Genomic DNA, 13,781 nt, shown 5'->3' with positions numbered 1-13,781 from the left:
ACATTAAGCTAAACTACTAAGGGATACTTACTGTAGGGTCTTACAGTATTTCAAGCCAGACAGCCTCCCTCTTTGTGTCCTTTGTCAGAGTGGCATGAAGAAAGACCGCCCCTTTCCCGCTACTAATATGTCATGTTCCTGGGCAAGATTTGATTATTTTTCCAGCTTGTCTGTTTAAGCTTCTTTTAGTTTAATTTATTACCTATTCTTCCAAATTTAGTATACCATACACACCTTGGCCCACATTAAATCATAAAATATATGATTTGATAAAAATTAAAAGTGTAGGACTGTGAAAAAAACAATAATTGGATATTTACATTCATTCAGTTTATATTGTTAGAATATAATAGTTAATATACACTTAAACACAAACACATTAATCCTGAACTGCTTGTTTTAGATCCTGCTTTTGCTGGATTTTGAAAATAACACAAAAACAGTGCACATTTTTAAATATTTAGTGTTTTACACATTATATTAGAATTAAAAAATGTTTAACTTATTCTTTCTAAGAGTGGACCAGAGCTTTTTCAGTAATTTTACACATTTATTTCTTACAATTCAAGTCCAAAAAGACGTGGTCACAGAGTTCTTTCTTTCTCACAGCAGCTTTTTCTTTATCATGTAGAAAAGCAGTTAAAGATGTGACTTCTTTACACTAACAGAAAAAAGGGTGTCACTGGTCCACTTAAGATCAAAGTGGCTTTATGTGGCCTGTAATCAGTTTGATACCCCTGATCTGCTTCAGTCTTTGTCGATGTGCACATTTTGTAAACTGTCTGTGAGAAGCTGAGGACAGTACTGCTTGAAATCCACCGTGCAGCTGCTCACTTCTTTTTTTGCATCATGAGCCCGTGCCAGCTTGGAGATGTTCGCTGATCACTCTGCATTCCTTTACACATAACTGTTATGATCTCATTTCAGAAGGTGTCATACTGTTCCAGATCATTTTCCAGTAACTTCATTTGATTGTCTCAGCCGCAGAGGATAACAAGAAACAAATACAAAAGCTCTTAAAAAAAATTATTCAACCTTTTCAAAATTAAACCTTTTATGTAAAACACAATTAAATGAATGAACAAAAAACAAATGCAAACTGCAAAATTTGGGTAAGAGTCAGCAACATTAATGGAACAATATTACAATCAATAAAGTTCTTTTTCAGGTCATGTATGTTCTTGTTACTGTTATAACAATATCTGAATCAATAATAATTTATTATTAGTTTCGTTGCAAACATTTAGACTGCCAGCATAGTAAATGTTCTTTATCTTTATTCTCTTTCTTCTTCGTAACTTTAGTGTGAGCTCTTACTGTTGCAGCTTGATTAGAAATTCCTCTATTTCTCTGCTACCATATTTTTTAGTGTATTTCTCCAGCATTGTAATGCTGTTTTCACGATGGAAGGATTGGTGTGGTATCACTGCTGCCTTCTTGTGATATTCTATTGAATTTTGTCTATCAATCAACTTTCCGTTAAAATATAAATGTTTTGCATATTTGTTGTAAAGCATTTGTTGCTCCTTATATTCCAGGTCACTTTCTAGCAGTTCATTGTATATCTGGTCAGCTTTGTCTTGCTTATTTACCTTTACATACATGTCTGCAAGAGTTATTTTCATGTTAAGTGAAGAATGAGGGTAAAGCGAAATCACCTCCTTACAGAGACTGATGGCTTTGTCAATCATGCTGCGCTCGAGCAGATTGGTCCTTGTCTGCCTGGAAAAGATCCTACTTCTGTAGCAGTTCGCAGCACACCACTTCAGGTAACGTTCATCTGGATGTCTTTCCAGAGCTTCTTCTATCAAATCAATAGCTTCATGTACAGATAAATATTTACTGTAAAGCATAAGTACCGGATTGATACCACTGTAGCTGCTAACTGGCTTTTTTAAAACTCTTCTGGCCAATGTGCATACTTCATCTTTCATTTTTGTTCCTTTTTGAGGACATGCATCAAGGTAAAGAGCAGCAAGGTACAAGTTCTCTGGATCGTGTTCTTTGGCGATTCTCATTTTTTCCACGATGGCATGGTCGCTATTGTTATGAGCATTCACTAATGCTAACACATAGCTGGTCCGCCATGCCACCATGTCAGGCTGCATCCTGATGGCTCTCTGGAAGTAATCTATAGCCAGCAGCTTTTTTTCTTTGTTGAACTTCATCAGGGTCCAGGCTTTTTCTGCAGAGATCTCTGGATGGAGTTCATCCTGGGATGGAGATGGGTATTCATTCATCAGTGCATTAATTTTTGACAGGTAATTCTGACTTTGTACTTGTTCTCCCTGTTGGTTGTGTAGCCAAGCCAGGTTCCCATAGTTCACTACCAGCCAGGGACCCTCATCTGATACTGTGTTTCTCATCTGACGGAAGGCTTCTGTGGCTCTGCTGAAAAAACGCAGGGCATCTTCACTGAAGCCCAGCTCGTAGTGAATGAACCCCTGCAAGTTATAAATGTGACCCAACCAGCTGTACCCCTCTTCGGTGCCAATGTCCTCCAAATTGTACTTGAGACGGAAAAGTGTGGACCTGCTACAGTCCAGATTCCAGTTGAAGTGGCACTGCAGAGCCTCCAGTTTGGACTCCAACGTTGACTGACTCTGAGAAGAACTATGGGGATTCAAAATTAAAACAAATGCACATTCAAGAAATATAATGTTCTCTAAATATTCAAATCACATACGCCCCCCTCCCCCCCCCAAAAAAAACAAAAAACAAAACAAAACAAAACAGAAAAGCTGCTACTCACCTCATCTTCTAACTCAGTTGCTTTCTAAATAGCACTGGTGTCCTTTCTTTGGACTGTTTCTTTGGGTGTGGCACCATAAAAGTCAGTCATGTTTAACTTCTGTACTGTTGTAAATGATGAACTTTGAACTTAGTGAACTATTACTTCTCATGAAAAAATACCGCCACGTGTATGTTTAATTAGGTTAGCAAGATAGGTTAGCAAATGATTAATTTTGGGTGTTACCCAAAGTATTAGTCAGGAAACTGAAGTGTTGATTGCATACTTTTTTGATTTCTTTACCTGACGTAAGATATTTTAAGCCATCAAAAGGCTAAAATCCAGGTGAGGTCATACTAGATGATGTCTAAACTGAATTCCTCTTGAAATTATTTTTCAAAGTCATTCCATTCAAAGTGCAGTTTAAATAAATGAAGTTCACACAGTTAAAGGCTGAGCCCTACCCAATCAACTCTATCAAATGTTTTTTCTACATTTAGAAACAATACTGTGGTTTCAGTGTTTTTACTGTGTCTATCAAATTAAGTAATCTATGTTTATTCATTCATCTATGTTTATTATTGGGCATACTTTTCAGGGCTTCCAGATGAGTCTTTAATGGCACATATAGTCATTTTTTAATTTATTTTGACTGGTTAGCTAGAAATTGTCCTAATTTGTTACCATGTTCTTGGAAGGCATCCCTTCTATGTATGGAAATAGGGTGTTGGGCCACCCATCACCGGTCATTCGGTACCTTTATGTACGAGCTTGGATTATAATGCCAGCAGTCAGACTTATTTCCAGTAGGTGGTTATAAACTGCAGCAGTAGTGGGATTAAGAAGCCATTTTTATTTAATCTTGTTGTCTCTTTTTTATTGGTTAGGAGCATAGATAATAAAAATTGTCTTTCTTTGCCTTTTATTTTCAGTTAGGGAAGACGAGGGAACTTAAACCTTTGTTTGCTGTTTTGGCATTGTCCCAAATAAACTAGTGCCAGGCATTTCAGTTGTTCTGTGAAGCTGGCCTTTTCTTATGAGTTGTTGGAGTGGGGAGTTGCACCTCATCTCATTTTTTTAATTTTCTGTTTCTCAACATATATATATTTTTTATTATATTTTATATATACATGAGTGTTACTTTATGTGCAATTTGGAGTTTTTTCTATGTACAATATTTAGGATTCCATTGCCAGTAGTGATGTGCCGCTGTTATCTGTATATGACTAAAAACACTTGAAATGTATTCAAATGAAAGTCTGTCTCTGCAGTAGTCATCATTTTGCACATGGATGTTTAGCTTTAAAATATGTGACCTCTCTAAACATTAGCAACTAAGAAAACTTGGCAAAAGGTGGCCTGGTAAATAATAAGTAAATCAATTTTTTTTTCTCCTATCCAATTTGGGGTCATAGGGGGCTGGAGCCCATCCTGGCTGTCAGAGTACACCCTGGCCGGGTCTAGAGTCTGTCAATGGTCTAACATGGACAGACAGCCATCATGCTTACATCCACACCTACAGCCAATCTAGAATCACCAGTTGGAGTTCCTGGAGAGATCGTGCAAGCTCAACACAGAAAGACTGTAAAAGCTGCAGTGCTATTTTGTTGTTGTTGTTATTGTTGTGACATTTCAACTTGAAATACACAATGCTATTGCTCCCATTAAGTCCTTCTAAGTTTTAAAATACGAAGGAAAGCGGGCTCTTACTTACCTTACTTACTTTAAAACAAACAAACAAATTAACGTCAATCATAAGCGTTAACTCGAATAACAACCAGTAGAGGGCAGAAATACACCAATGTCTTTTCTGCCTATTTAAAAAACGAAGAAGGAAGAGGACCTCTGTGACGTATTTTGCTCTGCGACAGAAACTGTGTATGTTGCGGTTTAAAGCTACTTTTCTAGAAGCAGCTGCTTACTATGGAATATAAATGACACTACAAGACTTACTGATGACTCCGTGATTAATGATGTTCATACGCAAACAGAAAAGAGGCGGCTGGAGCATGTTAAAGCCCCGTACAGTCACATGGCAGTTTGGTGTCGTCGGCTAAACTTGGTGACTATTTGTGCACAGTGCCTTTTTATTCGCGTCTCTTGTTTAGCTCAGATGAGCATGTAAGAGTCAGCCGTGTTTTGGTGGTGTGGAGTTGTGCATGTCCCGGTTGCAGAAAGTGGAGGAGAGCAGGCGGAGGGCGTGAGCTGTGTCCAGGCGGCTGTCGGTGTCCGGGATGGAGACCTGGACCCCCAATCCCCGAGCTAAGCCCTTCATCCCCCGTCAACAGAGGAGTCTCTATCTCACCTGGAAATACAAATTGACCAACAAGAGGACGATTCGCCGGTTCTGTCAGGTAAATACTGATAGAGCTCAGCAAAAGAGTGATGTTGCTGCTGTAAATCAGTAAAGTAAACGTATTGTCCTGGAGAATTGTTCTGTTTTAGCTCATATTTAAAGGTTTCATATTGCCAAAAAGTTTTGGTAAACGAAATGTCAGGTGCTCTTTCAAAGTAAAGGCTGCAAGACATATCCTGGCTTGATTATATCAGTGCCCGTTCCTAGATGCACTCACTGGGCACTTTGAAGGTTACACGTTACTCGTACTGGGTTGGACCCCTATTTTCCTTAATTTTTCATGGCATAGATCCAACAAGATGCTGGAAACACTCAGTGATTTTGATTTATATTGACATGATGGCATCACACAGCTGCTGCAGATTTGTTGGTTGCACGTTCATCTCAATCTCCCATTCCACTGCATCCCAAAGCAATCCACTGGATTGAAATCTGGTAACTGTGGAGGCCATTTGAGTACATTGAGATTATTGTCATGTTCAAGAAACTAGTTTGAGTTGATTTAAGCTTTGTAACATGGTTTGTTGTCCTGTAAACAGACGTCAGAATAAGCACACAGTAGTCATAGAGGGAGGGATGTGGTCCGCAATAATACTTGTTGGGTGTCGCATTTAAATGACAGTAAAATAAATACCATCTGAATCTCACAACAGAAATCAAGACTCATTAGTGCCAGTAGATCAGCAATTAAGTGAACCATTTGTAGAGTTTAATAATATCAAAATTAACTAACTACAGACATCAAGATGAACACTGATACATTTTTTTTTTTTTTATCCTACAGGCCAGTGCCGTGTTGTTTCTGCTGATAACCGTCATAGTCAACATTAAACTCATCCTGGATACAAGAAGAGTTGCCAGTGAAGATGCAGCAGCCCAAGAATATGGTGAGAAACATGTTCACATGTCATTTTACTTATACTTAGTACACTCAGGTTTAAGTGAGTGTATGTATAAATTTGAGCCTGTATGTACGATTTTGACCCTGTGTGGATTGGTGAAAATCCTAAATGAATTCACACTAATGCGTCTAATTCTAAGACTTTAAAGATCTGTGCTGTATAATAACTCCGCAAAAAAAACTGCTACAAGCAACTCATTACCATGACATTCTACCCAGAATGTAGAATGTCGAGTGACCACAGCTTTAGCTTTGAGTTGTAGCAGACTTTTGTGATTAGTAGTATTTCGGCCTGATAGATGGATGTCTCATCCTTTGACATGTTAACTTGAACTTTTTATCTTGATTCGTGATTTCAGAGTAAACTTTAACTACAGTCTTTCACCCATCAGTATACTTGGACAGACGCTGCGATTTTGTCATGGATTTAAATTCAGTTTTATTTATATAGTTTCCTCAAGGTGACTCTATAAAATATCTCATCTACAATATATGTGTACAGTATACAGTACAGTCTATAGTCCCCAAATGTCTAACTCTGTGACTCTCTGGACAGTAATGCAGCTTTCAGTCAATTCCTCTGAAACGTTTACTGTATGTTAATGTAACAGTCAGTATTTAAATATGTACAAAATCAGTTTAATAGAAGAGTTGAGGGTTGATCTGTCTGTTGCTATCTGACATATTCACTAGGGGTGCAACGATACACAAAATTCACGGTTCGGTTCGGTTCGATACTTTGGTGTCACGGTTCGATATTTTTTCGATACAAAAAAATGTTCATGCCTTTTTTAATTTGTAATTTATTAAGATTATAAATATTTCTTTTAACTCAAAAATACAGTTTTTAAATGAGATGTTGCTGAAACAACAAAATAATAAAAGAATAAAGGAGTTTGGAAACGAGTTTATTTCAGAGAAATGTCCTTTTCCAAAATAAAAGCTATGCTATACCCTTCTTCTGGGGTAAATTCTCACGAGCATATTGAACATATCAGGTCCCCATAAAATGAACCACTCTCTGATGGACCTCACCTCACACACATCTTCTGGAGTGCTAGCACTTAGCTGCATATACAACAAAAACAACTTAAATAAAAATGTATTGCACAGAAAGGCCTTCCTAAATATATTTTTAAACATTTAAAATGTTCTAAAAACAAGATATCAACCACATACAGTTCTGCATTGTTTGGGAATCCCTGATGGTATTTTCTATTCTTGGCAGAATATAAAACAAACACACCCAATCCCTGACATGAAAATTTTTTTAGAACCATGTTCTATAGTGTACAGAAAACACATGAAAACTTAAATCTGGTAAAGCTATACTTCACATATTTTCTGTTGTGCAGACTTGGCACCATGTAAAACAAACAAACAAAAAAAACACCATGTAAAGAATAAAAAATAAATACAAATAAAAGCTATTCTATACCCTTCTTCTGGGGTATATTCTCAGCAGCATATATAACAAATCAGGTACCCATAAAATGAATCACTCTTTAATGGACCTCCCCTAACACTCATCTTCTGGAGTGCTAGCACTTAGCTGCTTATACAGCATAAACAACTTAAATAAAAGGTCCTGTTAAATACAAACCAAAACATAGTTTACTCAATTTCCATGTTCTTCTTCAGAAAAATTAGGATGTCCACATGTTCTGCTGACAGTACAGATCTGCTTGCTGTGACAATGTCACCTGCTGTGGAAAACACCCTCTCACTTGGGACAGAGGTTCCAGGTACAACCAAGTAACACTGTGCCAACTTGGAAAGATGAGGGTACAAGCTGTGATGTTCCTTCCACCATCTCGGTGGGTTATCATCTGTGGGAATGCAGTCTGCTAACCTGTACAAGTTAATTTCCTCCTCTGCCACTTCGGCTGCAGACCTGGTCCTTGGCTCCTGTGACATGAACAGTTCTCCAAACAACTCCTTCATGGCTGACTTTTTCTCTGGTGGAGATGCTGATGGTGAATCTGAAGAGTTTGCTGCTTGAGTCTCTGCGGAGGTCGCAGTTTCTGTGGTGCCTGTGGCTTGGTCTTGAGGAAATATAAACAACCAAACTGTTAATTGTATTTGTTTAAATAATATTTATAAATGAAGCAGTAGCTAAATAAAATTTCAAAAATAAAAAAAAAGAATACCTACTTGTTCAATGCTCAAGACAAGTTCTGTGGCGAGTGCTCCATAGACTCTCAGCTGAGTGACATCATCAAAGTGTCGCAGGGACTTGAATCGAGGATCTAAAGCTGTGCACTTGTATAGGTAATTCTGAAGGGCAGGATCAGCGTATCTCTTCTCCAGGTCCTCTCTGATGTTTTTTTTTTTTTTTTACATCTCTCACTGCTGGGCTGTCATCACCAGACTGCGCCATAGAGTTCAGGATGTTCATTTTAAGTGGTAGGATCATGGATGCTGTTGGAGATGACGCTTCACACATCATGACTGTCACAGTTTTTAGGGTTTTCATGACTGTAACAAGATTTTCAGCCAGTGCATGTTCTTCCTGAGTTAGATTCTGAATGTTCTTCATACTCTTCTTCACAGTATTGTCGGCCATAGCAGCAAACACTGCAGCTTGCTGTTCAAGGTATCTTTCCATCATATCATGAGAGTTCCACCTAGTTGGAACATCTTGAATCAGTTTTTTTTTCACTAAGCTGCAGCAGTTGCTGTTTTTTCTTAAACACATTGCATCCTGTTGTGCTTCTGTGAAAGAAGGAGACAATTCTTCTCATCTTTGCTAGGAGATGGGGAAACCTTCTGCACTGCCATTCCTTTCTGAGCAGTTATATTAATTGTATGTGCAAAACATCCGATTTGTGGCCCCAGTCCAGCAGCTGTGACGGCATTAACTATGTTCTTAGCATTGTCAGTAGTTACAGGTATTGTCACATTTGGTCGCACTAACTTCCAGCCTTCCACAGCTTCAGAGAGACCTTTGGCTAAGTCGTCAGTGGCGTGACTTTCGACCAGGTGTGTCTGCAAAACACAGTTTTTCATGTGCCATTCCGGATCAATGTAATGCGCGGTGACAGTGAGGTAGCTCTTGACGTCCAGCCGTCTGAGGTCAGAGCAACAGCGGGTGCTGCTGACACTGCCGTCTCTAATTTTGCTTTTGTCTCCTTGTACAAAGCGGGAACTGCGATATCGGTGAAATAGGTTCGTGAAGGAATACTGTAACGGGGCTCAAGTACTCTCAGCATTTCCTGAAACCCGGTGTTTTCTACAACAGAAAAGGGTCGCATGTCGACAGCAATAAAAGTAGCAATTGCCCTGTCGATTTCTTTTGCCCTCTTAGAATCATGCGCTAACGGCTGTCTAAATGACTCTGGCAAAGTTTGTAGCATGTGTGTTTGTTGTTGTTTTTGGCTGCCTTCACTCGTCTTTGCACTAGGGTGATGTCGGCGTAAATGTGCATTCATATTTGTTGTTGCCACCGATGTAATTAACCATGGCGTGGCACATCCGACATACTGTTGTAGTTTTGTCCACAACGCGCTTACCATCAGGGTCATACTTCACACGAAAGCCAAAGTTCCAAACGCCAGATTTCAATGACTGTGGAGGAGGTTCAACTTCGGGAGGCATTAAGGCAGTTGCCATGTTGCAATGAGCTTAGCTTCTGTCTCGCTAGCTTGATTGAATGCATGTGGGTGGCACTCAGTGGATCTGTGCTCGACAGTGCAGCCTAGGCGGAGTAGTCGAACGCAGATTCACTGAGCGCTCAACACAGACAGCATCGTCAGAAGAAAAGTTGATAAAATAAATTAAAAAATTGTTCGATACACATGCGTACCGAACCGAAAGCACTGTATCGAACGGTTCAATATCGATACGAGTATCGTTGCACCCCTAATATTCACCCATCACTCATTAACCTTCTGATACACGGTGTTCCATTAAAGTGTAGTTTTATTATGAAGTGCATCATTTTGATCTTGATGTTTGTTTTTCTCTCTTTAGAGGATGTTATTCCTAACATGGAGACAGCACGCAGGCCGGCTAATGGACGCAAAGTCCTCGACATTGAGGTGTACTCCAGCCGCTCCAAGGTCTACGTGGCAGTAGATGGCACCACGGTGGGTGATTAACTGGTTAACTGGCTGATGCCTACTGACAGGTTACTTGAGACATCCTGCTTTAATACTCAAAGGGGCTTAGCTAATATAACAGACTCACACAACAACAGAGGGTTTGGTCTCACTAACTTTCCAGGTGCCTGAAGACAACAACAATCTTACTCAGACCAAGTAAGCTGCTGCTTGGGCCTCTCACCATCGCAGTTTTCAAGACAATCTATACATCCTAGACTAATCTTTCCTCCCACTAACCTTCATTTTGTTGTTAGGTTTTCAGTTGAATTCTATTTTGTCAAGGGAAATATTGGTAATGCAAGGTGTTTAGATTTTGGCTTTTTAATGTCATTGAACTCATGTTCAAAATGGTAATAATCCTTTATAATGAATTTGGTTAATGATAGACACAAAGCGTCAGACTGTTTCTTCTGGCCGAGCATTCACATGCCACATTTCTCACAGAATTATATTGTATTTAATAAATAATACCATGTACAGCAACAACAATACAAATTAGTCTCCAGTAAGTTTCTCATCACGTGGATAACTTTACCATCTTAGACTGCCACTGGCAATGAAGTCAGTGTGTCAGACACTAATAAGATTAGTGTCTGACACACTTGGCTCAGTAAAAATATTGTTTTTCTTTATTTTACTTGTTCCTGCAGGTGCTGGAAGATGACATGCGAGAACAAGGCAGAGGGATCCATGTGATAGTTCTCAACCAAGCAACTGTGAGCATGTGCTGCTTATTCTTCATATCATGACGCATGTCTTTCCACTGGCAACTCATATGTAAATATAACAAACTGCAATTACGGTACATACTAGAGGTAGGAGGAAAAAATGGATGCATCATATTATGATTTTTTGCTAATTGTGTTTCACTGTTTTTATAGCTGTATTTATCACAATACAAACAACGTTGAAGTTAAACTTATCAAATGTCAGTAGTGTGTATATATATATATATTTTTTTTTTAGCAATTTCAGATTTTTAAGTAAGCCAGTAAGTAAGTGTGTGTGTGTGTGTGTGTGTGTGTGTGTGTGTGTGTGTGTCTCTCTCACAGGGTCATGTGATGGCCAAGAGGATATTTGACACCTACTCTCCCCATGAGGATGAAGCCATGATCCTGTTCCTCAATATGGTGACTCGTGGGCGAATCCTCATCTTTACCATAAAGGTCAGGAGCTTCTAACTGTCTGAGGAGTGAAGGGGATATTCATGTTCCAGTCATAAACCATACCTGTAACTGTGTTTTTTGGGGGCTTATTTGTCCTGCAGGATGAGGGCACATTCCACTTGAAAGATGCTGCTAAGAACCTGCTCAAGAGTCTGGGCAGCCAGGTGTCCCTCAATCTGAGCTGGAGAGACATGTGGACTCTAGTGGTGAAGAAAGGAGGTAGAAAAGCAGACCTTCATTTTTAACAATGACATTGAGGACAGCCATTATACAGGAAGAGCTTCACTAAATCGATCAGTCACAAAACATCTGAGGAGCTGGGGAGAATTATGATTGGTTGTTTAGAAACATTAAGAAGATTTGATTATGAGATTTCACAAAGTCAGCCCAAAGTGCACCATTTTATCGTGGATTGACATATGAGTTTTATTTTATTTTTATTTTTTTAAACTAGAATCAGCCTAGATTGTTTTCAGGACCACTACAACTTTACTGTGTATGACTGAAAGAAAGACTTTTTTTGTTCTACATATTTGTGTGGATGCTTTAAGCATCCACACTATTGAGTTCCTCTTGGGACTTCCGTACACTTTTTGGCACTTAACTACTTCCACAATTTTCAGCCGATTTTCACCGTTCAAATTTTAAAATATTCTGCTATTTCTGCTAATTCCTGCTATGTCTTTTGGTATTTTTCACTATTATACTTTTTAAAATATTAAGCTTAATTTGTCCCATTGAAATGAATGGGAAACTTCTGCAATTCTGCTAAAATTTGCTTGTTTTTTTGCCAATTTTTTTCATTTAACAAGTATATTTGAGGGACCCTTAGCATGTTCAGCATTTTTTCAGCTGTCCATTTTGCTTTTCCAATTTTTCTGTTTAAGTTATTACTATTGTGCTAAGTCATACTATTTCTGCTATTTTATAAGATTTGTGCTAAATACAGTATTTCTGTCAAATTATAGTATTTGTGCTAAAACATAGTATTGATTTAAAATTACAATATTCATAGTTCATCACAGTGTCTCTGGTAAATCACAGTATTTCTGCTCTGTTGTACTATTTTTCTAAATCATAGTGTTTCTGTAATGCTTAAGTATTTTTGGCTAAATATATTCTTTCTGTTATCTTATACTATTTCTCCTAAATTCTTGTATTTTTGAGAAGTTATCATGTTTCTGGTAAGTTACAATATTTCTGCTAAGTTCTGCTATGCTATTGTATTTCTGCCAAGTATTATGTTTCCTCTAAGATATTGCAGTTCTGCTAAGTTATTCCATTTTAGCAAAGTTCCTTTGCTTCTGCAAAGTTTTTACAATTTCTGCAACTTTTCAGCTTTTTCAGCTAGTTTTTGCATACAGCTTCAGCTTTAAAGCATCCACACTGCATTTTCGCAGGAAATGCAAATCTTTCTAGTCACATTTGTGTCTTGACCTTTGTGCTTGAGGTGTTGTCACTAATGGCTAAACACTTTTTCTTAGGCTGAAATTAATCATCTTTGATTTACAAGAAACAAAACAGATGGATATATTGTCTGTGCAGTTTTTCATCACTATTTTCTACATAAACTTGGATTTTGTTGAGAAGTTATCAGTATAAACCATAAATAAGGCATCTTTGATCAAATAAATCAGTCAGTAGGGGGAAAGAGACAAAAGGAAAAACAAGAGTTTATACTTGCCCTGAGATTACCTCTCTTGACTTGATGTTGTTTTTGTGTTCAGGTCAGGTTTATGGAGAGAAGCATTCAAAGTCTCCAGCTCTGTCTACCTGGGGAGACCCAGTGCTGCTCAAGACTGAAGTGCAACTTACTGCCTCTGAAGGTAAGAGCCAGTTTTAGCATGCTTGACAAAGGGTGAAATATTTAAACTTGATTCCCCTCTCGTGCACAAAATGTTATAAAAAAACGAAAAGACTTGTAGCTTTTTTTTATGAATAATCTTTTGAAAGTGCGATGACATGCAGTAAAAGTTGGGTCCTTGAGAAAAAAGTCAAAGTTGGGGATTTGCTTCTCCTTATATTAAGATCTTTTTAGTCCCAATGGTGTAGGGACCAGATGGGTTAAAAGTTTGAGACAAAGACTGTATATGAATGATGGTTGAATTCACCGGTAGTTTTGGATTTCACATTTTGTAGGTTTAGCATGAACATTTTGGCCACAGTTGGGGAAACTGTAAAATGTAAATTTAAAAAAAGATGATGATTTGAAGGTCTCAAACACATTTTATGCACAAAATAACACAACTGTTAAAACTGAGAAAAAATATTAGTTCAAACCAGTTGCTGAACTTTGGGGAGAGGAAAGTTGCTCATTCTTGTTTGATACAAGAGCCGAGCTGCTCAAAAGTCTTGTGTCATCTTTGTTGTATTTTTCATTTCATCATGTGTCAAATATTTTTAACTAATTAAAGGTCTCGGCTCCAGGCAGGCCAGTTCAACACCTATAATTCTGACCAATGTATTTTGCGGTTTAGCATTGTCTTGCTGAAATAGGCCTCACATGGAAAAAAACGTGTTCTCT

General features: G+C 38.2%; 2 protein-coding genes across 3 annotated transcripts in view; one reads left to right on the top strand and one right to left on the bottom strand.

Moving 5' to 3' along the window:
* Window positions 1–1,313: 1,313 nt before the first annotated feature.
* On the bottom strand, window positions 1,314–2,757 carry LOC308400343 (interferon-induced protein with tetratricopeptide repeats 2-like; the record flags this gene model as incomplete). The annotated part of the gene is made up of 2 exons (XM_080887988.1): window positions 1,314–2,613; window positions 2,753–2,757. The coding sequence occupies 2 exons, from the start codon at window positions 2,755–2,757 to the stop codon at window positions 1,314–1,316; spliced, it is 1,305 nt and encodes a 434-aa protein (XP_080744114.1).
* A 1,812-nt stretch (window positions 2,758–4,569) lies between these two features.
* Window positions 4,570–13,781, top strand: part of pomgnt1 (protein O-linked mannose N-acetylglucosaminyltransferase 1 (beta 1,2-)) — a 124,329-nt gene continuing 115,117 nt past the window's right edge. For both annotated transcript variants that reach the window (XM_080887777.1, XM_080887776.1), the window contains exons 1-7: window positions 4,570–5,085; window positions 5,872–5,974; window positions 9,961–10,076; window positions 10,742–10,807; window positions 11,144–11,257; window positions 11,359–11,476; window positions 12,985–13,083. In XM_080887777.1, the coding sequence (XP_080743903.1) occupies window positions 4,966–5,085; window positions 5,872–5,974; window positions 9,961–10,076; window positions 10,742–10,807; window positions 11,144–11,257; window positions 11,359–11,476; window positions 12,985–13,083 (736 nt within the window). In that variant the 5' untranslated portion in view covers window positions 4,570–4,965. The remainder of the gene's footprint in view (window positions 5,086–5,871; window positions 5,975–9,960; window positions 10,077–10,741; window positions 10,808–11,143; window positions 11,258–11,358; window positions 11,477–12,984; window positions 13,084–13,781) is intronic.

Source organism: Rhamphochromis sp. 'chilingali', assembly GCF_963969265.1.
Source record: "Rhamphochromis sp. 'chilingali' genome assembly, chromosome: 7".
In the NCBI taxonomy this organism is placed as follows: Eukaryota; Metazoa; Chordata; class Actinopteri; order Cichliformes; family Cichlidae; genus Rhamphochromis; species Rhamphochromis sp. 'chilingali'.
The sequence above is the reverse complement of the archived record's forward strand: the minus strand, read 5'-3'. Positions and strand labels throughout refer to the sequence as shown.